General features: G+C 49.4%; 1 protein-coding gene across 1 annotated transcript in view; it reads right to left on the bottom strand.

The window, feature by feature from the left end:
• Window positions 1-1,739: 1,739 nt before the first annotated feature.
• The window catches only part of FRMPD3 (FERM and PDZ domain containing 3), a 46,003-nt gene continuing 25,882 nt past the window's right edge, over window positions 1,740-21,860 (bottom strand). The window contains exons 12-14 of the mRNA XM_077826518.1: window positions 11,737-11,884; window positions 7,082-7,903; window positions 1,740-4,576 (exon numbers count right to left, since the gene is read on the bottom strand). Of these exons, the coding sequence (XP_077682644.1) occupies window positions 1,740-4,576; window positions 7,082-7,903; window positions 11,737-11,884 (3,807 nt within the window). The remainder of the gene's footprint in view (window positions 4,577-7,081; window positions 7,904-11,736; window positions 11,885-21,860) is intronic.

The following is a 21,860-nucleotide window of genomic DNA, read 5'->3' as shown; positions in this document are numbered from 1 at the left end:
TTTTGCTACATGGTTCTTGAAAGCCGGAGGTGAGAGGTTGCTCTGTCCATATAGCGAGATCCTCCCTTCTTTGCTGATGACAATGGCCAAAGGCTGGTTGAAGCTGTGGGCCAGGGAATGTTATTGCACTAGGTAAAGGACACATGTTAAAAGCACATTGTGCATTTCCATAACTCGTATGAAAAACAAGAGATTTCAAATGTGTGTGTCTTATAAAAAAATAGAGATAAGAGGTGATTCATTAGATTGAGATCCCTAATCATCTCTACACTCTACAAGTGAGTGTGCGTCTCCCTTCCGCCACCTGCCCTCATTAGCCAATCAAATTTCTCTTTCTGAGACTTGGCTGCATATGCTCTAAAACACAGCAGCACAGGGATCCCACCGTGGCCTGTTCTCCTCATGTGCGCATGAGGCAGAGTTGCAGGGTGGTTAGGGTGGATGCAGAAACTTGGGGTTTCCCCTCGCCTCCGTTTTGGAGGAGAGGGAGGTGCACTGACACACCAGTTAAGGCGCTCCGATTTGTTAACAACAGACGCTAGGTTTGGGGGGTGTCGGGGATGATGGAAAGCAAGTAGGCACCATTTCACCACGTCTGGAAGAAAAAAATCCAAAATGCTAAAAACGACTTCTCTTGGCAATCGATCCAGTGGCATAGTAAGAGAGAGTTCCCAGGATCTCCCCACCTTGAGCAGCAGGCAGGTGGGAATGACTGGCTCATGAGGTGGAACTCGTGTCTCACTTCCAGAACAACTCTTGAATTCCGACCACATGCTATAGGTGAAAGCCAGTTGGGTTTACTCTCTGCTGCTCACTCCCTAATGGACATTACCACACCGTCCCACAGGGCTGTGGAGAGAGGGGGAGGACTGAGCCTTCACAGTACCTGGAGAGATGGGTCAAGGAGGTCTATGCATAGCTGCTAGCCCAGCCTGTGGCTTGTTATAACTATGGAAACAGGCTGGGTTCCCCAGGTGTTCTTTAACTCAGCTATATCCATCCAGCTGAGGAAGAAGGAAAAGACATCCTGCTTGGGTGCATTAAGTTGTAACCCTGGGATGCTACCTTGCACTAGTGACCAGTGACCAGAGCAAGTGTATGCACGCCTGGGCTGGCATTCTGAAATCTGCTAGGGCAACCCAACTCCCTGCATCAGGTCTATAGGATTCCCCCCACCTTGAGACTACTTCACTCCCTCTAACGTGGCCGTGGGGACTTTTATATTTACGATCCCTTCTGCTGCTGAGGGCAGCACATGTAGTCTGAGGGTCTCTGGAGGCGTAAGAGCTGTTTTCGTGGCAAGATGCTGGCTTGGATCCAAGCGGACTCGGACCCAAGTGCAGCTGGAGGGTCTCAGCTCAGTTCCTACTTACAGACTGGCCCAGTGAACTATGATAAAGTAAAAAGTGTCAGCTGTCTGCACAGGGGAGACCCAGACCCAAATTAGCAGGGGGCGTGAATTGCTACACCTCCCAGGTAAGGTCATTGACAAGACGGCATGGGAGAGCATGCAGAGTGGCCGCCTGGAGCCCACCTACAGGCTGGCAGACAGCTAACTATAGACTTAAGTTTCTCCTTCAAAGTCCACCAATGCAGCTAACACTCCACAGAGAAGTAAAGAATGTCTTTGCTCCTGCAGCCCCCGTTACAAACAGGCCTTCCCTGCAGGGACACACTCACTATAAGAACCACTGACACACAGCTTGGAATACGCTGGTTCCTTCGGTTCTGTAGCCAGCTTATTTATTGATCAGCGTCTTTAAGGAGCGCGTGAATGTGCTCATAACAGTTGCAACCGTGGCTGAGTGGCGGGACTGCTGCTCTGCTGCCTGGTGGTGACTCAGCATTCTGGCCGTCGACTCCTCTGCCGCCCTCAGCAAGAAGGTGTAATTCCGCACCACCTCCTCCACCTTGGTCAGCAGCTCTTGGCGCTGGGACTCCGAACGCACGATGTACACTAGCTTAACGAACGTCTCGATGAGGCTGCTCAGCACCTGGAAGCTGCTTGTGATTGCTGAGAGCATGTGCGTCGGGCTCTTGTCCACGGCTGCCACCCTGCGGCAGGATGCCCTGAATTCTTTGAACTTCAGGGCAAGCTCTTGCTTGTATTCGGCCAGCTGGGAGATGTAGGGTTTGCAATCCCGAACTTCAGGGCTCACCACACACTGCCTTAGGATGGTCAGGAGCTCATTAGTGTCCATCTGCACTGCCAGAAACCCATCTGGCAATGCATAGGCATGGCCTCGAAGGGCATGGACCTTAGCCAGGCTCCCCTCAAAGGTGGAGGTCCTTAAGTCTATCTCCTGGGTCTGGCTGTCTTCAGGGCTGCTGCAGGCAGTGGCATCCAGGACCTGAAGGGTCCTGCTCATTACCGGGACCATCTGATTGTCCAGCTTCATGCCTGGCAGGATCTGCATGGGGATGGAATAAGAGAGCTCATCCTTCTCACTCCCATCATCTGCCACGTCACACTTCCGATAGTAGAAGCAATACCGGATGGAGCAGCACTTCTTGTCCTCCATATCTTCCTCCGGCAGCTCAGCATGACTAGGGTACATCTCCTCCTGGATGGAGAAAGCCGCCGAGCCCTTCTGGCTCTTCTTCTCTTGTGCTATTTGAACGTAAGATGCGTCACCTGTTCTTGGGGACTCCTGGATCTTGCTCTTAGGCGCGGAGCTGTGGGCCCCGGGGTCACCCTCACTCTGCAAGCCTTTCTGCTTGGCTGGATAGGTGTCCTGGTAGATGTCAGAGGAGAGAGATGTTCGGTCAGTCTGGTCTATTTCGCTGACACTGTAGCGGCGCATCAGCTTCTTGTAGTGCGGTGCCCCCATGCACTCTCCCCGGGAGGTGCACGTTGTCAAGCAAGACATGCTATTCTCTGGATCTGACCGGTAGTCTCTGGACTCTAAGCTTGTGGATCGAATCCGCCTGCCCTTAGAAGGGCTGCTCATGCTTGTAAGCCTACCTGCTTCTGCCTGCTTCTGGTTGTCAGGGGTCTTCTCCCTCCCTCGCCTCTCCAGCTCCGGTGCGGCTATCTGGTTGGGGTGCGGTCTCACCCCTCTGCAGATCCGCTTGCAGTCGCAGCTGCGCCTCTGTTCCCTGGACATCCCTGGGACTTTCTGCACAGGGCTGCTCTTCAGCTGACAGCTGCAGCGCCCAGGCACAGAAGGGTGCAGGTATTCCGGTGGCGGGAGGTCACCTTTGGTCTTTGGCTTGAGCAGCTCTTCCAGGAATTCCAGCTCGTACTGTTTCACCTTCTGTAGCTGGGCCTGCCGCTCGTCCGTCTCCTTCTTCAGCCGTGTCGGGAAGGTCGCAGAAAACAGCTTCCTCAACCTGAAGTGGGCTTTTGGGGCTTTGGGTTTAGCTGGAACATCAGAGTCCTGCTGGGTCGCCTCCAAAACCTTTTCCGCTTTCTTGGAAGGCACAGTGCTAATCTGCAAGCCCTCAGATCTGGACACCAGCTGGATCTGCCCTTTGGGATCCTCGCTGGTGCTCCTGGTGGACGGAGGGTGCAGACTGCTATCCTCTGCTTTTAAGCTTTTGGCACAACTTTCATGCTGCATTTTCTCCCCTTGGCTCGCAGGACCAATGTGTCTCTGGTATGCGGGGTTAGCAGCATCACCTTTTGCTTTCTGACCTGGCTCCCCACTTGCTGGCTTCCCTCCAGGGTCTCCGCTCACTTTCTGCAAGTAGCTCTTTGAAGGAAAAGTCTTGAGGTGCTGTCTTTCGCCACCCACAGGGGAGGGATGGAAAGCGTTGCCCCTACTGCCATGAGGCTCTTTCGGGCTCAGAGAGGCTTCACCTTGTGGCTGCGGTTGGCAGTCACACAAGGTCTCCACAGTTGGCTGACTCCCTTTAAATTTTAAATGCTTGCTACTGGAAGGCACACAGCTGCTGCACACACTGGCCTGCTTGTCTGCTTTAGGACTAGCCACCACAGCTGCCACTTGGGCAGGCGAGCCTTTGCTGCTCACCACTTGCTGCAGAGCAGCTGAAATGGTCACTCCGCCCTTAGGATCCAGGGTTAGTTTAGGGCTCAGTCGGACCTCTTTGGGAATCTTCTCCCGTAGATCCTGCACCTGGTCCCTGCTCAAGGCAGCCGCAGCGTGCAGCGACACCTCAAAGGCTGCTTTCGAGTGGCTGGGGCCTTTGCATTCGGAGCCCGGCATTGCCACGCCCCTGTTCTTCTGCTCATTCAGCTGCGGTGAGTGTACTGGCTGGACAGCCAAAGTGTAACTCTGCTCTCCGGGCTGCTGCTCCTGCTTACTCCTGCTGCAAGCGAGGCTGGGGGTCTGGTTAGAGAAAGCTGACTTCAAGGAAGGGCCTGGCTCCTGGCGCCCCAGAAGGTATGGCGAGGTGAGGACGGCTTGGGCAGCACAGCTCTGGATTCGAAAGGGAAGGTCCTTCCTGGCGAGCAGGTTTTCTTTGTTGATGTGCTGGGCCAGGAAGTAGGCTGCATTCTGGTGCTGCTTCATGACCGAGACCATCTCCGAGACATCGGTTAGCTCTGAGGAGTTGGTTTCGTGGCCAGAGTCCAAGGAGGACTCGGGCGTGATGGCAGCCAGAACAATCAGACCTGAGAAAACACAAGAGGAACATGGGGACGTTATGCTCAGGTCTCACCGCTGCTTGGAGGAGACAGCAATGCAGAGGGGCAGGAGAGTCCCAAAGACGGCAGCATTTGCTGGGGGAAAGAGAATTTCAGCAGAGGAACCTCAGCTCCCTCCTCCCACCACCTCCAGAAGAAGCACAGCTGGGAGCTTGGAGAGGTCTTGACTGGCTCACCAGCTCTGGGCAATGCCTCTGTGAGTGAATGGGAATTAGTCCAGGCAAGTCTAACTGAGACTGATTGCCAGCTTCACTCTGGCTTGCTGTCTTAATTCAACAAGAGCATTTAACCTGGAAAGAGGCCCGGGGAAGGGTTCCAGCACTAGGAACAGTAGAGCCATAGGGAGTCGTCTGGTGCAATGAGGGAAACCTGGCAGTAACAACACTGCTGGAGCGTGGAGGGGGATCTGTGAGAATTGGGGGAGGCCCGTGTTGCTGCCCACGCCCAGCAGGCCTTAGTGTGATCACCCTTTACTGAGCCTGAAGGAATCCAACTGACAACACATTTGCACTTAAAAGGGCAACCTGGCCAAGGTGGCTTACAGCTGCAGAATCTACCAGGGCAGGATAACCCGGTGAACGCCCAGGGCCAAATGTCTGACTTCAGCGGGGTTACGCCAGGGGTGATTTTGTCCCACAGCGTTGATCTGGTGGCTCATCACTATCATTACTAACCAGCACACATCAGTCACATAGAGAGGCATGCTTTGGCTCTGCTTCACCCAAAGGCAAAAGAGCTGCCTCAGGAGAGGCTGACTGAATGGTTTGTGCTTGGGGAAGGAGTGGGCCACTGATTTCCAAAGCAGCTGCACTCTCATGTCCCATGCACGAGGGGCACGGGTTGTAACAAAGCTTCCCAGAAACAGGCGCCGACTTTCCCAAATGCCGGGGGGTGCTCAACCCCGGCTCTGTCCCAGGCCCTACCCCCACTCCACCCCTTCCCCCAAGGCCTCGCCCTGCCTCTTCCCACCAGTTCTGCCCCCTGCCCCGAGCATGCCGTGTCCTTGCTCCTCCCCCCTCCCTCCCAGGATCCCGCCCCCCCCTCCCCGCGATCAGCTGTTTTGCGGTGTGCTTAAGGCTGGGAGGGAGGGAGAGGCACCGATTCGCAGGGCCCACTGGCAGGTAGGAGGCGCTGGGGGCTGAGGGGGAGCTGACAGGGGTGCTGCTGAGCATCCACCATTTTTTCCCCGTGGGAGCACCCACGGAGTCGGTGCCTATGGGTGCAGGGTAACCAGGATATTACTGCATACTGCCAGCTGGGATTTCCTTCCCTTCTTCATTATGAACAGTGAAGATGCTGCAGTGTACTGGAGACTGATGGCGTCATCTCTACAGGATACCCTGTCCCTGACATCAGCCTTGGGTGCGAGGGAAGTGGGTGTCTCAGGGAACTGATACGGGGTTATGGGGTCTTTCATTTCTAGGTGGCTGGTTCAAATTCATTGGTGACTGAAAGTCATCTGACAGCTGTTTGCTGGCCTGTGTGAAATCAGCGTGGTCCCAGTCCAGTTCACAGCGGACAGGTGTCCCCCTCACAACTGACACTGACTGCTGCTCTGAGGGAGGGCGTGTGCTGCAGAGACTGAACTCTCCTTCCAGCCTGAGAGCGTGTCTGGGAAGGGGCTCTCTGGACTCACACTGGGCCTGCTTTGTGCACAGGCAGAGCTCTCAACCCAGCCCCTTTCTCAATTCCCTGGGGGAAGGGAGGGCAGCAGCACTGCGCCAGCTGCCACACCGTGCGGCCAGCAGCAGATCCCGCAGCTTCTTCCAGCGGAACATCACGCTGAGTTTCTTTGAGGGGCTGTCAAAGCATGTTGGAGTACTGCCCATTTGGGCAGCATCCACTAGCTGTGCTGTTGTTGGTGACAGAGGTCACAGATCAGAGAGTCACTGAGACCGCCACCAACCCTGCACTGTCTGGAGCAAATTCCCCAAGTTTGCTTGTAATCTTTCCAGCAGTGTGTTGAAGAACCTGCAGCTCTTACCCCACTTCCCCCTCCTCCAGGGCTGTCTCAGCAGCACCATGGAGGGTATAGCACAGAGAGCGGGGAGCCAGGATTGGGGGACCCCTCACAGCTCAGGGCACACCCTGCATGTCGGAACTCTGCTCTGCAGGGCTTCCTTGTGGCCCAGCCCGCATGGCTTTTGGGGTGCAGGTGGCTGGCTGGATCCCAGCTGCAGGGAGGAAGCACGCCAGCCATGGGGACTGCTGTTGCTCTCCAGTTCAGACAGGAGGATTCCATCCTCCAGCACCCCAAAAGCTTCCCAGCACCTGCCTGGCTACTCCCGCTCTGCACTAGTTCCAGGATGGGGCTCTCGCTAAGGACTGTGCTTCCAGAATCCCCTCCAAATATGAATCAAAACTTAGACAAAAGGAGGAGAGAGAGACAAGGATGAGAGGAGAGAGAAAGGGAGGGGGAGACTCACCCCCAGATGGTACATGGAAGCACAAAAGCTCTGCCTACTCCACTACCTGCTGTCTGTTGTGGCTGGGGATGCGGACAATCCTCCGAAGCAGCCAGAGCTTCCAGAGCCTGCAGGGTGGACACCAGGGCATCGTCCAGCTCCTGGGCGTGGTCTCGGACTGTCCGCGTTTGCACGCTGTCTATCAGCGTCACGGGGATCTCGTCGTACAGGATGCCGCAGAGGTGCCGGCCCTGCTCCTGGCTCTGCGCAGCCGCCCTGCGCTTGGGGTCGTCCTCATCAGAGCTATTATCTCGAAAGCCCGGAGGCGGGGCAGCAATAGCGGGGAGCAGGGCAGTGGTCTCGTCCTCTTCCTCATCGCTCCCCGGAGGCGGGAGGGACATCAAGTCCACTATGTTGTCGTGGGAGCTGGCAGGCTTGCCACCTTTCTGAGAGGCTAGCCGGCTCTTGAGTTTGGCTTTGCAGGAGTTACAGTAGAAGCGCATGGCGTCGTTCCTCATGTGGTTGTCCATGGTGTTGGCCCTTGCCCTACTTGCCTGGCGGTCCCGGTCAAGGCCATCCGGATTGTACTCATTGGCAACACCGTCATAGCCTTGGCCGGAGCTTTTGGAAGTGGGGTCGGATTTGGTCCTGGGCCTGGTTTCCTCAAAGAAGATCAGGTTTTCATTGATGTCTGTCCTGTTTTCTTGCTGCTTCCTCTGCTCCCGCATGTGCAGGTAACAAAAGCTGACGAGCTCTGAGTCCGACCCCTTGGGAACTCGAGGGCTGGATTCCCTAGGGCTGGAGGCAGCGCCACCCAAGAACCCGCTCTCTTTCTTTCCCGAGGGCCCCACTGCAGCCGGCCGGTGGATGTTGTGCGGGTTGATGTATTCTAAACCAAAATAACAATTATCATGTTAAAGCAGTGCCCATGAAAAGGAAGGGACAGTCAAAAAATCCATCATGCACCGTAGGGAGTCACCAACACTCACCTGCCTCCCGCTAGTCTACCTATTGCCTTAAAATCCTTGGGACACCACAGTGGGCATGAAACATGCAGCAGCACAAAGGGCACAATCTAGGTGGACACAGCTACTTGTTCTCCTTCAACACATCCACTTCCCAGCCCAGCTAAGCCAAGCCTCGCCCTCCCTCGCAGTGTGCCAAGAGCTTTTCCCAGCTCGGCTGATATGCTCTCCAGCAACACACCTGGTGCATTCCCCAGTCCAGCTACCGCAGTCTCCTGCCAGCTCTGTGGCACATTCACCAGTATTCAGTCGCGTAAGAGAATTTATATACAACGTCCAGTACATGCATAAAAGTATCATTTCTGTGCCGGGTAACAGCAACAGAAACAGGTGGGCAGTGACCCAGCAGAAAGGACCCTTTGACAAACTGCACAGTGATGTGTGCCGTGCTCATATGCTCTGTGGCTCACAGCAAAAACACCAGGTGCCTTAAGCAGAGTGCCAGATGTCTTCTACTTGAATGAACCAGCTGGGACATTCAGCAGAACGGGAGTTTCCCACCTAGATGCAGCAGCTAAAATTGCCAGCTTCATTCTAATGGTTTGTAGGTTTTAGGGCCAGAAAGACCATTGTGATCATCTAGTCCAGGCCAGAGAACCCCACCCAGCAGTTCCTACATCCAGCCCAACAGTGTGTGGTGGAACTAGTTATCTGTTGGGAAGACATCTACTTTTTAATGTAAAGACTCCAAGTGATGGGGAATCTGCCACTTGGGATTCTACTCCACTGGTTAATTACCCTCACTGCTAAAGATTTGTGCCTTACAATCACCTTGAATTTGTCTAGCTCTGGCTTCCAGCCATTGGATCTTGCTGATCACAGAAATGTAGGGCTGGAAAGATCTCGAGCGGTCATCTAATCCAGCCCCCAGCGCTGAGGCAGGACCAAGGATACTAAGACCATCTAGACCAACTACAGCCCTCTAGCATCAGTAGTAAACATTATGTATGGAGTGTCCTCCACCCTCTGGAGATTTCTTTGTGCAAGGTGAGACATAAAGTCCAGGCCTTGTAGCGATTTCTGACTGCATTCGCAGCTGACCTGCACAGCTCTGCTGAGAACTAGTGCCAGGGACACAAGCTCCTTGTTACAAAGTATAAACAAAATCAAATAAATCCTTACTGAATTCATTAGCTCAGCAACTTGGGCAATTTGTCTCCCAATCTGCACATTTGTATTAAACTGTTCATCACCTGCAGTATAAAAACCGCAACAAGAATATATTTAAATGGAGACATCAGTGGCTAGGAGCTAAATTTGTATAGATAAACAGCAACTCCTCCATCATGAACCCCTCTTTTCTTAGGAACTGCACGTCTCTGGGGACTTGGATGGGCGATGGAACTTTCACTGCCAGGTCACCAGTTCAAAGCCAGCTCCCTCGTCAGAAGGCTCAAGAGAGAGACTGAGGACCAAACAGGACATGGAGACTGAACTATTCCCTCCCTTCTAGAAGCGGGCAACCTCCAGGTCTAGGTTGAAGTGAACAGATGGGGTGAAACGCTGAAGTGACACACTTGTCTGTGTGGGAGTGTGACCCATTGTACGGGAGGGACGAGCCCTCTGCTTTATCCCCTCCTCCACATCCCTACATCACAGCCACCTAACTTCTGCCTACATGGTAGTGAAGTGACCACACTGCAGAGTAGCGCAAGGCACTCCCTCTTCCCCCACCTCCTAGCCTCAGGCTGAGCACATTGTTGCACCTGCAGACCCCTCAGCAAGGGGCAAGCAGGAGGCTGGCTTCAGGAACTGAGCTCAGGGTACTTGCCTGGTACTACAGGGCACTAGTCACCTGCCCACGGCACAGAGCCAGAGCCCATTTGATTCAAGGGAAAGTTGGGGGCAAGGAGGGGACCTTTGCTGCATATCTGAATCCCTTCTGTGGGCCAGCTGTGTATGTTTCTGGGCTGTGGGGAAAGGAGGAGCTGGCAAACAGCTGAGCTATCAGCTGTCACCGTTAGTGTTAACACCAACTTTGAGAGGATTTTCACAGGGGAAGCACATGACCTGACTGCACAATTCTGCAGCAAAGTGTACTGGCTCCTGTCAAGGACAGCTGATCTGCGGGACGTCATCAAAGGGAGACAGATTTAACTGATAATACCAGCACATGATACCCTAAAAACAGCTAAGGTTCCCCAGGACACTTCAGTGGTCCCCAGGGAAGACAGATGTGCTCCTCTCCCAGGCAAAGAGTGGGAACCAGGGCTTGATTTTACAATTCAGATTTTGGCACAGGCTGACTGCAGTCTGGAAATTCAGAGCCCAGGTAATATGACTCACTCCGTGGGGGCTCTCTGACCCCTCCTGCAGAAACACATTCTCCTGAGGGAGTCTCACCTGTCTTTGTGGGCTAAATCCAACCCTTCTGTACCAAACCTGGGCAGCTGGGCTGGTGCATCGGGTTCCAGTGGGGCTGGAGGGGGAAAGAATTTCACCCTGCAGGCCACAGGCGCTTCTGTGTCACCATGCTACAGGGATAAATTGGCTGTTGGATCCAAACAGCCACCAATGCATTGCCTCCCTCCACTTCTTTTCCTGTCCTACACCCCAAATCCAGCTGCATGAAGACACAGAGAGAGCTCCCCAACCCTGCCCCCAGGCAGTGTGGCACTGGGTCCTTTGTGGCTGCAGAGGAAGAGGCCGGATCTACCCTGACACATTTGTTTCAGTTACAGAATGGGATCCTGTGATGGGTATTGGCCCTTTAAGGTAGTGTCAAGTGGCCCCATCTCAAATGGAGACATGAAACCCCATGTGCATCTTAGCGAAGAAGAATCTCCTTGCCTAGCTAATGCTTCTGCTTCTACACTCTGTATTGCCCCCTGCACAGGCCAAAATTTCCAAAAGTGACTGGTGATTTTGGGTGCCCAACATGAGTCCCCTTTAAAGGTGGTGTGATTTCCAGATGTGCTAAGCACACACCCCTGAAACCCAGGCCCCTCTAAGGTTCTCAGGTTGGACACCTCAAAATTAAGGCACCCAAAATCATGAGTCACTTTTGGGAATCTGGGCCATACACCTTCGGTTCTAATGCACAACAGCTGCAGTGCCAGAAGCCCTCAGCGCAGCTCCTCCAACACTCCCTGGAGGATGTCGGTGTGTCTGAATCTACATCTCTGCAGATCAGTAAAGGCAGCAGAAAAACATTCCCAAGTACAGTCCCTTTGTTCTGCACAGATGCTCAGGACAGCCTCCTCAGCGAAGAACCCTGCAAACTCATGCCAACTGTAGGATCGTGAGTCACAGTGTCTGCACATCATCTCTGCAGGGACACTGCAAGCTGGCCTGTGGGGATCCAGTGCTGATTTTTGCTGGTGGCACTAAGTCTTTATGAATGACAGGAATGTGCTGAGCCAGCTTAGATCTTCCATGATTGGATATTATGACACTAAATGCTGCTTTGGTGTGACCAGAGGTGGGGGTATAATTACTGATACCCTTTCACAGACAGAGGAACCAAGAGATTAAGAGATTTACCACGGGCACTCAGTGAGCCAGTGGTATACCCAGAGCTAGCACCTCTGTCTTCTGAAACCCAGCTTTCTCCTGCTAGCCAATGCTGCCTGCTGTGTAGAAAGGGCCCCTGTTGGTTTTGGTTCCATCCCAATGAAGAGGAGATTTCAGAAGGAATCCATCCTAACTGTGCTAAATAGCGGGGTAGGGGGCACAAAAACCAGAGGCTGAAACGTACCTGCCTTGGAAATTTGAGGAGGAGGCGGTGGCTGGCTGGACGGCCTAGAAAAGATCATCTTCTTCGTGTCCACCAGGAGGTGGCAGTAGCCTGCTATCAGGCAGGCAAAATTGGTGGCTTCGGGCCACTCCATCAGCAGCACCAGCGGCTGGAAAGGAAAAAAGGAAAAGCAAATAAAGGCAATGGGTTTCAGCTGATACACAAATGAAGCCAAGCGCACCGAAGGGGACTGTGTTTGTGGGTCCTACACTGGATTGTGTTCTTTCTAAGTGGGAGGGGAATGCTCCCCACTTCTCCCCCTCAGCCATGGCTCTGCCACACAACCAGATCCACAGAGAAGAAACCAGCGACCCAAGAAACATGACTCGGCTGTATCATGGGGTGAAAAAACACTGCTTCCTCTTCCTTATCCCCAAACAGAAAAACAAGGTACGAGATTTCACATAGCTCTAACTCTACCAACGCCACCCGGTGTTAAAACGAAGCCACCGGGACCTACAGGGGTCTGAAGAAATGTGAGCTCCCAGCAATGAAACTTCAGGAAGGGTGAATTATTAACTCCTCACCTGTGGCAAAGATTTACTGCTAACGATCTGGAAAATTAAATCTGTGCCTTAGGAGCAAGCGGTGTCATTTTGTTTAGGAGAAACATTTATTCTCATGCTATGAAAGGATTTTAATCCCTGCTTTAAGGGAAAACTCAGACACAATCTCAGCTATTCTCTGTATAGAATATAGCCCCTGCAACTCTGATATGGTAAAACTGTCGCAATCACCATCCCACCCCCTGCACCACCATCATCCTGTTTTAGCCACACTAGGTAGAGGCTGTTGTTAAGAGTGGACTTTATTTCCACCTGCAAAGATAAGGCTTTGGATACACTGGGGATTTGCCCCAGTTCCTGCCATCAGTGGCCAGGCACAGCAAAGCTGAACCGGTTTAAACCCTTGGGGTAGACAGGCAGAATGGCTATTTGCACTGGCGCAGTTCAAGCTGCTCTGCTGATGCGATAGCGTGTGCCTGTATGTATTAGGGGTTTGCACAGGTGCAGCTGCAGTGTGGCTGGCCTTTGATGGCTGGCCTCAGGGCAGACCCCCAGTCTGAAAGCCTATGAGTGCCCAGTCCATAGAAGTCAAATTCTCTAGAAGGGAGTGGTTCAAGGGGGTTAAATGTAAACAAACTGAGGCCAGTGCAAATGAGAGCCACACGTCACTGTAAAAAGAAAAGGAGGACTTGTGGCACCTTAAAGATTAACAAATGAATTTGAGCATAAGCTTTCGTGAGCTACAGCTCACTTCATCGGATGCATTCAGTGGAAAATATAGTGGGGAGATTTATATACACAGAGAACATGAAACAATGGGTATTACCATACACACTGTAACGAGAGTGATCAGGTAAAGTGAGCTATTACCAGCGAGGGGGGGGGGGGGAGAAGGGGGGAACCTTTTGTAGTGATAATCAAGGTGGGCCATTTCCAGCAGTTGACAAGAACGTCTGAGGAACAGTGGGGGGGGGGGGGGGGGGGGGGGAGAAATAAACATGGGGAAATAGTTTTATTTTGTGTGATGACACATCCACTCCCAGTCTTTATTCAAGCCTAAGTTAACTGTATCCAGTTTGCAAATTAATTCCAATTCAGCAGTCTCTCGTTGGAGTCTGTTTTTGAAGTTTTTTTGTTGAAGAATTGCAACTTTTAGGTCTGTAGTCGAGTGACCAAAGAGATTGAAGTGTTCTCCGACTGGTTTTTGAACATTATAATTCTTGACGTCTGATTTGTGTCCATTTATTCTTTTACGTAGAGACTGTACAGTTTGGCCAATGTACATGGCAAGCAATGCCCCTCTGCCAGATTTCTGCTGGAGGCTAGCCCCTTTTCTCCATGCTGAAGACTTCCCAGGTGTTTGAAGCTGTCTGTCGAAGGAGGGAGCACTTGGTTTTTCCAGTCTGCAGCAAGAGTAATCTGAGAGCTAACAACAAGAAATGAAGCGATAAGACCTGACCGAGGCTGCAGAAGCAACTGTCAGCATCTGATGGTGCTAAGGGAGGGGATAAAATTCAATTCAAAGGCCAGATTCTGGGTTGTGTGCTGGTGGTGCAAAGGGCAGATTCTGGTCGGAGTGTCACAGAGTTTAAAGGCAGAAGGGACCCCCAGATCATCCAATCTGACCTCCTGTAACTCACAGGCGGCCACCACCACCTGCACACTAAATCCAACAGCTGAAATTAGATCACAGTATTACAGCCCACAGGAGACATGACTTTTATGTGCCACAGGCAGAAAATTGGAAGGATCAAGGTACACCTGTGCCCAAGGCCCCTGCAATGGCAGGGAAACAATGAAGTGAGATATACCTAGATAATCCTGGCATGTGATTGGCACCCCACATGCTGCAGAGGAAGGTGACAAACCCCCAAGGGCACTGCCAATCTGACCTGAGGGGAAACTCCTTCCTGACCCTCACATATGGCGATCAGTTAGACCCTGACCACGTGAGCAAGAACCAGCCAGCCAAGCAACGGTCATAAATGGCTACTGGAGTAGTCCCCTTGTGGAAGAGAACTCCCTACTGGCAAAAATCTGATGGAGCCAGCTTCTGTACCAGCTGCCTGCCCACCCTTGCACAGCGGGAGTGGCAGAGCTCTAAGAGATGCCAGGGCTGGGTAACCAGCTCCCTGATGCCTCCTCACTCCTTTGCGGCAAGTGGAGCGGACGCAGTGAGAACCTAGCCTCAAGGATTTTTTCTACTAAAATCACAATATTTTGATTTTTGGACAATTCCACCATATGAATCAGACAGCCAGATTGTCCACGCTCTCTCCAATGCGAATCATTGTCAGAGAAGCCCGATCTGTATATTCTATCAGGAACGAAACAGGACTGGGTTCTGAGTGACTCTGCAATCAATGCAACTTGGCACTTTCTGCAGATATCTGAAAGCCAAAGGGCTGAACGTATGAGGATTACCAATGCTGAGTGTCCCTTGCCATGTCTCCAAGTGAGCACAGCTACTCAGTTTTTGTTTGGTAATTAGTAAGATGCGCATCCCAGCTGACTATAGCATTATTATTCTGCAAGCAAGAAGTCTTAATTCCAATTAGCATTACTAGCTTAGCATTACTGCTTTGTTATTCGGCGAAACACATTGCCTGATTAAACGATAATGACATTTAGGCAAATGACGGGTGCTAGTTTTGTTATACAATTGGTCAAGTGTGAAAAGGTTTTATTAGTGAAAATTAAATGACATTGTGAGTTGTACCACATCACACTTGATCCAGTTGCTTACCCCCTAACTGGGCTGGTAAAAGAAAAGAGAAGGTATTATGAATGAGAGACAAAGGAGGGGGTAAACCTAGATACTTTAAAATCCTATCAATCTAGGTCCATATGTTCCAAGCATGCAAGGAGAATGAGTTGTTAAAAAGATACTTGGTTATATTATATATTCCAAGCATGCAAGGAAAATGGGTTGTTAAAAAGAGACTTTGTTAAATCAGATTTGGGAATAAATGGGAAAAATTTCCACTCTGAATAGTCAGTTGTTCAATTTACAATCAATGTTGCTGGGGAATTTACTAGCTTTGAACGGCTTTCAGTTGAGCTGCTGAGTAATAATAATAAAGGAACTGAGCTGTGTTTTATGGCTTTGATTGTTTTCTCTTTGTGGATAACATGGATTTACCACGATGGGTTTAGAATCCCACTGTTTGGCAAAGACCTGTAAGGAACAGTGAGGGGTATTGTCAAAGACTGTTATTTCCCCCCCAGGTATTCTATGTCTGGAAAATCAACTCTTCCGGATTATTGCAGGGCTTCCGGTATCCTAACTACTATTGTAATAATCAACAACACTTATACAGCCTGTGTTGTTCCACATAAACAAATCAGTGCCAGTGGTCTGCTGTAGTCCTCATGGCAGCTCATGTGGTATTACTGATCCTTTTATATAGGCATGCTCTTTTAGGTTTCAGTTCAGCAAAGCTTCAAGCACTTGCTTAAATCTTTCTCCAATCAGCAAAACACTTAAGTACATGCTTAATTTTAAGCATGTGCTTAAGTCTCATTGAAGTCAATGGAATGGAAGTACGTGTGTAAGTGCTTTGCTGAATAGGCTTAGATGCTTAATTGAGGCATATGGGATGTCTTGAGACAATTTGGTCAGTTTCTAATATGCATCATGTTGTGTGACATTCCCTTTTGGTGTTATCCAGACCGATGATCTGCTAGGTCACTCCAATCCTTGACTCTGGGAGCCAGCCTTACCCTGCTCTGCTGTGAGAACCCCCACTCCGGGGCTGTTCACGCACAGACTCTGGCATGTAAGCTGCTCCCAGCTACTTGCAAGCAAATGACACTAGCCAATATCTCCGGTCCCAGACACAACCCTAGGAACCTCCATCTTGCAGTGCCCGGTTGTGTCCACTGGACGCTGCAAGCTTCTATGAGTTTGTCAATTTAAAAAAGAAATTGATATGTACCTGGCTTGTTATCCCAAGGGAAGCCTCTGACATGCTTCAAACCAAACGCACTGCTTCAGGTAGAATAAACAAACAGATTTATTAACTATAAAGATAGATATTAAGCGATTATAAGTCAAAGCATAACAAGTCAGAGTGGTTACCAAAAGGAAATAAAAGCACGCAGTCTAAACCACATCACACTTGATCCAGTTGCTTACCCTATTAGTCAACCCTATTAGACTGCGCAACATCTAGATTAAGCAGTTTTTCTCACCCCACTGGATATTGCAGTCCTTAATATACAGATTTGTTCCCTAAACCTGGGCCAATCTTCTGTGTTGGAGTCCTGTCTTCTTCTCAGTGTCTTGGTTGCTTGCAGCATAGGTGGGGGCAGGAGAAGGGCCCAGGATGTGTCCACTCGGCCTGTTTTATACCCTCAGTCCATGTGCTTGTAGAACACAAGTCCACGCACGCCTGTGTGCATTGCTGAGTCCCTCCAAGCAAGGTTGAGCAATTCCCCTGGTGGGGCCTCATGCAGGTGAGTCATTGCATTGTTCCCTTGCTGGACAATGGCTGTTGATGGGTTGTTTGACACCTCGCCCAGGCGTTGGTTACTTTCCTTGCTGTTGCCTCTGGGGAACTAATATCTGGCTGATTCCCCAATTTACAGCATGTTTTAGTGACCACCATACAACACAATTCTCATAACTTCATATGCATTAATGATACACATCTATGGATAGAGAAATAACTTTCAGCAGATCATAACCTTTCCCCTGATAAGGCATGCTTTATAGGTAAGATCCCGATTATATGAAAATGAAGAATATGGGGGTTACAGTATGCTCCCCCAAGGTATAGAATGTCACAGTATGTCATGGGCATTTGTTTTCTGTTCTCCATGGCACAAGCTCCATGTGTCTTCATACTGGTGTATCTTGTCTCCATGCACATGAAATCCTCTCTCACCCTTAAACACTACTGCAAGATTGAGTGCTCATCTCCCTGGCTCCTATGCGAGGCTATTTCCTTCTAATGCCTGACCATTTCATTTTTACATTTCACATGTTGACCTTTCATGATGACTTGTTTCATATCTGCCATTTTCTGATCACTAACTGGCATGTTCTGGGTGCCCATTCTTTCACTGGGATCATTACTGTATCACGGCTGGAATCTCTTGACCACATATCACCAACAGATCTACCCTTCCCTGGATGATGCTCTCTGTGGATGTTTCAGAGTAGCAGCCGTGTTAGTCTGTATCCGCATAAAGAAAAGGAGGACTTGTGGCACCTTAGAGACTAACAAATGTATTTGAGCATAAGCTTTCTCGAGCTACAGCTCACTTCACTGGATGCATGCAGTGGAAAATACAGTGGGGAGATTTTATATACACAGAGACCATGAAACAATGGGTGTTACCATACACACTGTAACGAGAGTGATCAGGTAAAGTGAGCTATTACCGGCAGGAGAGAAAAAAAACCTTTTGTAGTGATAATCAAGGTGGGCCATATCCAGCAGTTGACAAGAACGTCTGAGGAACAGTGCGGGGGGGAGGGTGTGGAAATAAACATGGGGAAATAGTTTTACTTTGTGTAATGACCCATCCACTCCCAGTCTTTATTCAAGCCTAATGTAATGGTGTCCAGTTTGCAAATTAATTCCAATTCAGCAGTCTCTCGTTGGAGTCTGTTTTTGAAGTTTTTTTGTTGAAGAATTGCCACTTTTAGGTCTGTAATCGAGTGACCAGAGAGATTGAAGTGTTCTCCAACTGGTTTTTGAATGTTATGGTTTTTGAATGTCAGCTTACCGGATCACTCTCATTACAGTTTCTTTCTGTGGATGTTGTTACTGAATTATTCATCTGCTTTCTGCCGTGCAGTGGCACCTTTTGGATGAATGTTGGCTCAAGAGAAATGAGGACACATTTAAAGGACCAATCCTATTCCTTTGAAAATTTCAAACTTTGTCTCAGCTGGATTTACACATTGCACCAACTTAGTCCAGTCAAGATGTCAACATCCATCCAGACCCCAAACTACAAGTACACTATTGAGGCAAGGATATCTGATGCTTGAGAGCTCTTTACACTCACAGATAAAAGCACAATAAAATCCAGAGGGGCTGGAAACAGAATTGGCTGAATTTTTCCACATTTTGATTTTTCAATTAATTTTTTATGTTGAAATTTCAAATTTTAATGAAAAAAAAGAGAACAAAAATTTTAAAGAAAATGTCCATTAACATTTTCCTATTTTTCAACCAGCACCATCAGGACATTAATATTAGACAAATTCACACAGGAAATACGGGGCAGCTTTTTAGAACAGCTTCCCTAGGGATGTGGTGCATTCTTCATCACTCCATGTCTTTAAATCAAGATTAGATGTCTTGCTAAAGGTTATGCTGTAGCTCAATCAGAAGTGATAGGGCTTGATGGGAGAATCACTGGGAGAAATTCTCTGCCTGCCTTATGTCGGAGGTCTGGTTAGATGATCAAGATGGTCTCTTCTGGCTTTAAATCCATGAATCTATGAACAGGCATAACCACAATATGAACTTCAAGCTTAAGTATGTTATTTTTGTATCTGTTTCAGTGTACTTTACACTGTCCACTCATAGCCAGAGAGATGCCCATTCATGTGCTGCAATAGAACCTGAGGTCTGAATATACATAATTTACATTCTCTGGTTTATTTGACTTCTAGTGTCAAGTTCGTAGCTAATAATCTGAGCATCTGGGCCTAACGAGACTGTCAGTTCTTCACTGGTGCCTGACTTTTTTTCTCCTTAAGCATTATTAGCTCTGACGCTATCAACTCAAAGCTCATTGTGATCAGGAACATTATTTCTCTGTCATTTGTTGATCAGGAAAATTCCCAGCTTTGTTTGTATACAATCTGAAGGCCTTTGTAAAGTCATTCTGTTTATTCCAGTTTGATCAGCAATGCCTTTTGCAGAGCAAATTTGGTCATCTGCTTAATTTCTGGCAGCTTCTGTCCAATTTCAGAGCCTTTGGGTTAGTACCCTGATGGGTATATAACTTTGAGTATCGTTCTCCACCTTGATTCCAGTGGCTGCTGATTTTAGCTGGGCTCCTGTTAGCTCATTAGCTCTAGCTATCTCCATAGCTTTTTCTAGGGAAAGCACGGCTCCTCCACAGGGAAGTTCCTCTCTTCTTTACACCAACAACGATACAGTCTCTCACAGTCTCATAGAGTGATATCATCTCTGTGATATCACTGTAATCTTACATTTTCTTACAGACTAGTCAAATGTTTCTCTGACTCCTTGCACTTTGCTGTGGAGTTTTGAACTATCAAAAACTGGGTTTGTTTTCGGCATAGCATATGCTTTATATTTATCAAAGCAAGTTCTCAGTGCTTTCCAATCTTCTGCACCGATGGAGCGGATCGCATGCTGAAAGTGCCTCTGCTTTTGCCCCTGTCCACAGTCTTGGATAGCTGCATTTGTTTCTTATTCAGATTGGCTTCATATGGTCCAGAAAATATCAGTTCCACAAGCTGTTTGGACCTTTATCCTGTTTCTGGATTGCTGCCCAATTCCAGTTCATTTTGAGTGCAGGAAAGCCAGCAATATCCACGGTGTTCTAGATGGCAGAGGAGTGTGTCTACTTCTGACACCACATATTGTTGGGTGCCTTGTTTTAATTAACTAGCAAGAGTCTGGTTAGCAGCATTTCCATCTGCTCCTCCCAACTAGAAGCCTAAGAAAAAAAAGTCTCAATCTTCCTCTCACTCTCTCCAGAAGGAAGGGTTTCAGCATGGTTCAGTGCAAATAAAACGAATGGATTCATGCAGTTTAGAGTAGCAGATACTCTGTTACTTATACACATATACCCTCCCCCCCCCATCACCATTAGAAAGGCCTGTACATTGCATAACAGGAAGGTCTGTTTGATATCCGATTGCCTCCCTCCCAGTCTTTATAATTGTACCAGTAGCTCCTATAAAACAGATGTTGATGGCAATGTTTGTGAATAAACTCAGTCCGCCTCTGCCCCAGAATGTTTTAAAGATCGATGCTAGTACTGTCATGCAGGGGCATGGGTGTACGTGCACCAATGCCATCTACTGGCTAGAATCAGAACTGCTTCACTGTATGTCATAGGTGCGATACTGCTCGTGGAGAGTTTCCTTTACGGCAGCTGTTTTGAAGCCTTGCTTTGGGAGAAGCAGGGTCTGAGTTCCATCCCTGCTGCCACCGCGAAGCTCTGAGTGACCATGGTGAGCAGCACCATGACAATGGGGAAGGCCCAGATCTTGCACTACACCGCAGGAAGGCCTGGCTCCTCCATGTAGCAATGAGGATGGGCGAATCTTCAGCGGCTGCCAATCCAGCATCATTCTATTGACTTTTCTCCAGGATCTGGCCCAGCATTATTCTACCCACCAGGGAAGGTTCCTCAATGTGCACTGCAGTTATTCCCCTGCTTTGTCACTTACATGAGGGAGGAGGCCCTGGGGGAGCAGGAGGGGAAGTGTCAGCCCAGTCAATGCAAGGATTAGAAAGCTACAGATTGTACTTGTAGAAAGGCCTTTTATTTCCATTACACACTGGAAGCAGCCCAAAGGCCCCTGCAAGACACTGAAATCAATAGCCAGATTCCAGGCACAGTAGCAGCCAGAGATCTTTCTGAATTAATTTTTTTGTTGTTTTCCTTTGTAAAGTCCTGATCTCTGCTAAGTGCTGGCTGGCAGCAGGCCCTGCTGGGAGACATGAAATCGATTACCCTGATGCTTTTGATTGAACTGTGCTTGGCTAATCACCAGCTCCCATGCCACTTCTGCACCTCATCTTAGCGTCTCACTCAGACGTGCGCCTAAGCTGGGTATGACATGCAGTCCAGGTGGCAATTTCCACTGGGAAAAGATGGACCCTTTGAATCCACAGATGCCATTGTGAGGTTAGCCAGGTCCCAGGGGGCATCCTGGCTGCGTGCACAAATCTGACACCAGTGGTGCTGGAACAATTTTCTTAGTGGGGGTGCTGAAGGCAGAAGCACGTATTTGGGTTTATTACTACTTCAAGCTACTGCCCCCCCAACACCCCTAGTTCCAGGACCAATGTAATTTTTAGAGGAGCACAGGAGGATGTCTCCACGAATATCAATAATAATAATAAAAAGCAACTAACTACAAGGTGGCTGTGTCACAAAAATAAATACAGAAAAACCCAGTGCAATGATTGCTTCAATAGAAAGGGATGGATTAATCACATCATGAGTGCAGTGAGAAAGGAAACAAATGTCAGATCTGAACTCAAAGAACAAGCCTTGGATCTAATCAACTGTCTGTCTGCTTGATGCTCTTATTTTTAGGGCAACTACCACCCTTCCATGGAAAGCCTAGGCTCAGAGTTCCTTGGGATTAAACTAACCAGCCTCGCTACATCCTTTGCATTGGAAATTGGGCCTGGAATAAATCCCGCTGGGACTGTCATATGGATTTTTAAATGCTGCAACGAGATGGCACTAGTCTCATCTCTGTCTGGACTTTGATGACATTGTGTCCCCTCTTGACACTTGTATGTAGAAGAGATCTTGTATTCCTCAGCAAAAATAAAGAAAAAAACAACGACCAGGGAACTGTGCTAAACAGCCTCTGAGCTGCCTTTAACGGGACACTGTCAC

This window comes from Eretmochelys imbricata, chromosome 9 (assembly GCF_965152235.1).
Source record: "Eretmochelys imbricata isolate rEreImb1 chromosome 9, rEreImb1.hap1, whole genome shotgun sequence".
Classification (NCBI taxonomy): domain Eukaryota; kingdom Metazoa; phylum Chordata; order Testudines; family Cheloniidae; genus Eretmochelys; species Eretmochelys imbricata.
Note: the sequence above shows the minus strand (reverse complement) of the source record. Positions and strands in the feature narration are given on the sequence as shown.